The 1,295-nt window shown below is 66.9% G+C and overlaps 1 protein-coding gene across 1 annotated transcript in view; it reads right to left on the bottom strand.

The window, feature by feature from the left end:
• Positions 1–1,289, bottom strand: part of LOC103618617 (apolipoprotein A-IV-like) — a 2,715-nt gene extending 1,426 nt beyond the window's left edge. The window contains exons 1-3 of the mRNA XM_017738383.1: positions 526–1,289; positions 279–405; positions 5–158 (exon numbers count right to left, since the gene is read on the bottom strand). Coding sequence (XP_017593872.1) covers positions 5–158; positions 279–405; positions 526–574 — 330 coding nt within the window. The 5' untranslated portion in view covers positions 575–1,289. The remainder of the gene's footprint in view (positions 1–4; positions 159–278; positions 406–525) is intronic.
• Positions 1,290–1,295: the final 6 nt, after the last annotated feature.

Here is a 1,295-nt window from a genome sequence, read left to right as displayed (position 1 = left end):
TGGCCTGCAGCTCCTGCAGCTCCCGCCGGATCTGCTCCTTCAGCCGCTGGGAATCCTGTGCCAGCCGCGCCTGCAGCTCCGTGGCAAAGGGCACCAGCCGCTCCTGCAGGTCCTCGGTGTAGGCGCTGACGCTCTGCAGGTTGCTCTTCAGCAGGGTGCTGGGGAGAAGGGACACGTCAGGGCCTGTGTGCCCACATCTCCAGGCCCTGCCTGGCACCCCCTGGTCTCCCTGAGCCCCCCAGCACCCCCGAGCCCCCCAGCACTGCTGCTCGGCTCACTTGAGCTGCTTGCTGATCTCAGTCTGCTGCAGCTGGTCCACCGTGTCCTTGGCATTGCTGCCCAGCTCCGTGAAGTACTTCCAGATCACGCTGGCCACCTCGTCAGGGTTCACATCAGCCCGTGACCCTGCAAGGGTTGCTGGGATCAGCGCTCGCAAAGCCCCATTCGCCCAGGGACATCAGGTCCCCATCACTGCCCCGGGGCAGGACCACCCTGCTGGCACCAGGGACCCTCGCACCACCTCACCTGAGATCGCAAGGAGAACCAGGACAAGGGCGGCTGCCTTCGGCGCCATCCTGAGTGCTGGGGACTCCTGTGGGAGCACAGAGAGGAGGTGAAGGAAGGACAGGGACCAGCAGCACCCCAGCCCCCTGCCAGAGGTGATGGAGACCCCGGCTTTCCAGCCCCTGCAGCTGCTCACCTGTGCTGCCACGGCCGCGGTACCTGCGGAGCCGGCAGCTCCCAGCACTATTTATGCAGCCTGAGCACCCCTGCAGCTTCCACGCGGGCTGTGACACAGCGAGGGCGTGGATTTTAACGCGGGCACGGACTTTAGCACGGGCGTAACGTGGAAGTGCCTGACGTGTGCACAGCCCTGACATCACCCCCAGCCCCGCCAGCCCCCAGCGGGGTGACAGGGGCAGACAGGGGATGGGGGTACGCAGGACACACTGAGCCCCTCCTGGGGGCCGGGGCCCTGGGCTGAGGGACACCTCGCTGCTCTGTGGGATGCAGAAATGGCCCCATCGGTGCTGGCAGTGCAGTACCTGGGGTGTGTGGTTGTGGGATAGGTGGCAGCGGGACAGGACACGGGTTCAGGGGGACGCTTTGATGGAGCTCGGGGGCACACGAGGCTGCGCACCGGCAGCAAGGCATCGTTCCTTCCCAGTCCAGGCTCCTGGAGGAAGCCCTGGCACAGGGAGGGGCCAGGACACTGCAGGACACCGACCGCAGCCGCACGGTGCCTGGGAACGGAGCTGGGACCGTGCGTGTCCCTGGCGCTCTCGGCTCAGCCC

The sequence above is a fragment of the Corvus brachyrhynchos genome, unplaced genomic scaffold, assembly GCF_000691975.1.
Source record: "Corvus brachyrhynchos isolate BGI_N302 unplaced genomic scaffold, ASM69197v1 scaffold46, whole genome shotgun sequence".
Taxonomy (NCBI): domain Eukaryota; kingdom Metazoa; phylum Chordata; class Aves; order Passeriformes; family Corvidae; genus Corvus; species Corvus brachyrhynchos.
This window is presented reverse-complemented; position numbering and strand designations above follow the sequence as displayed.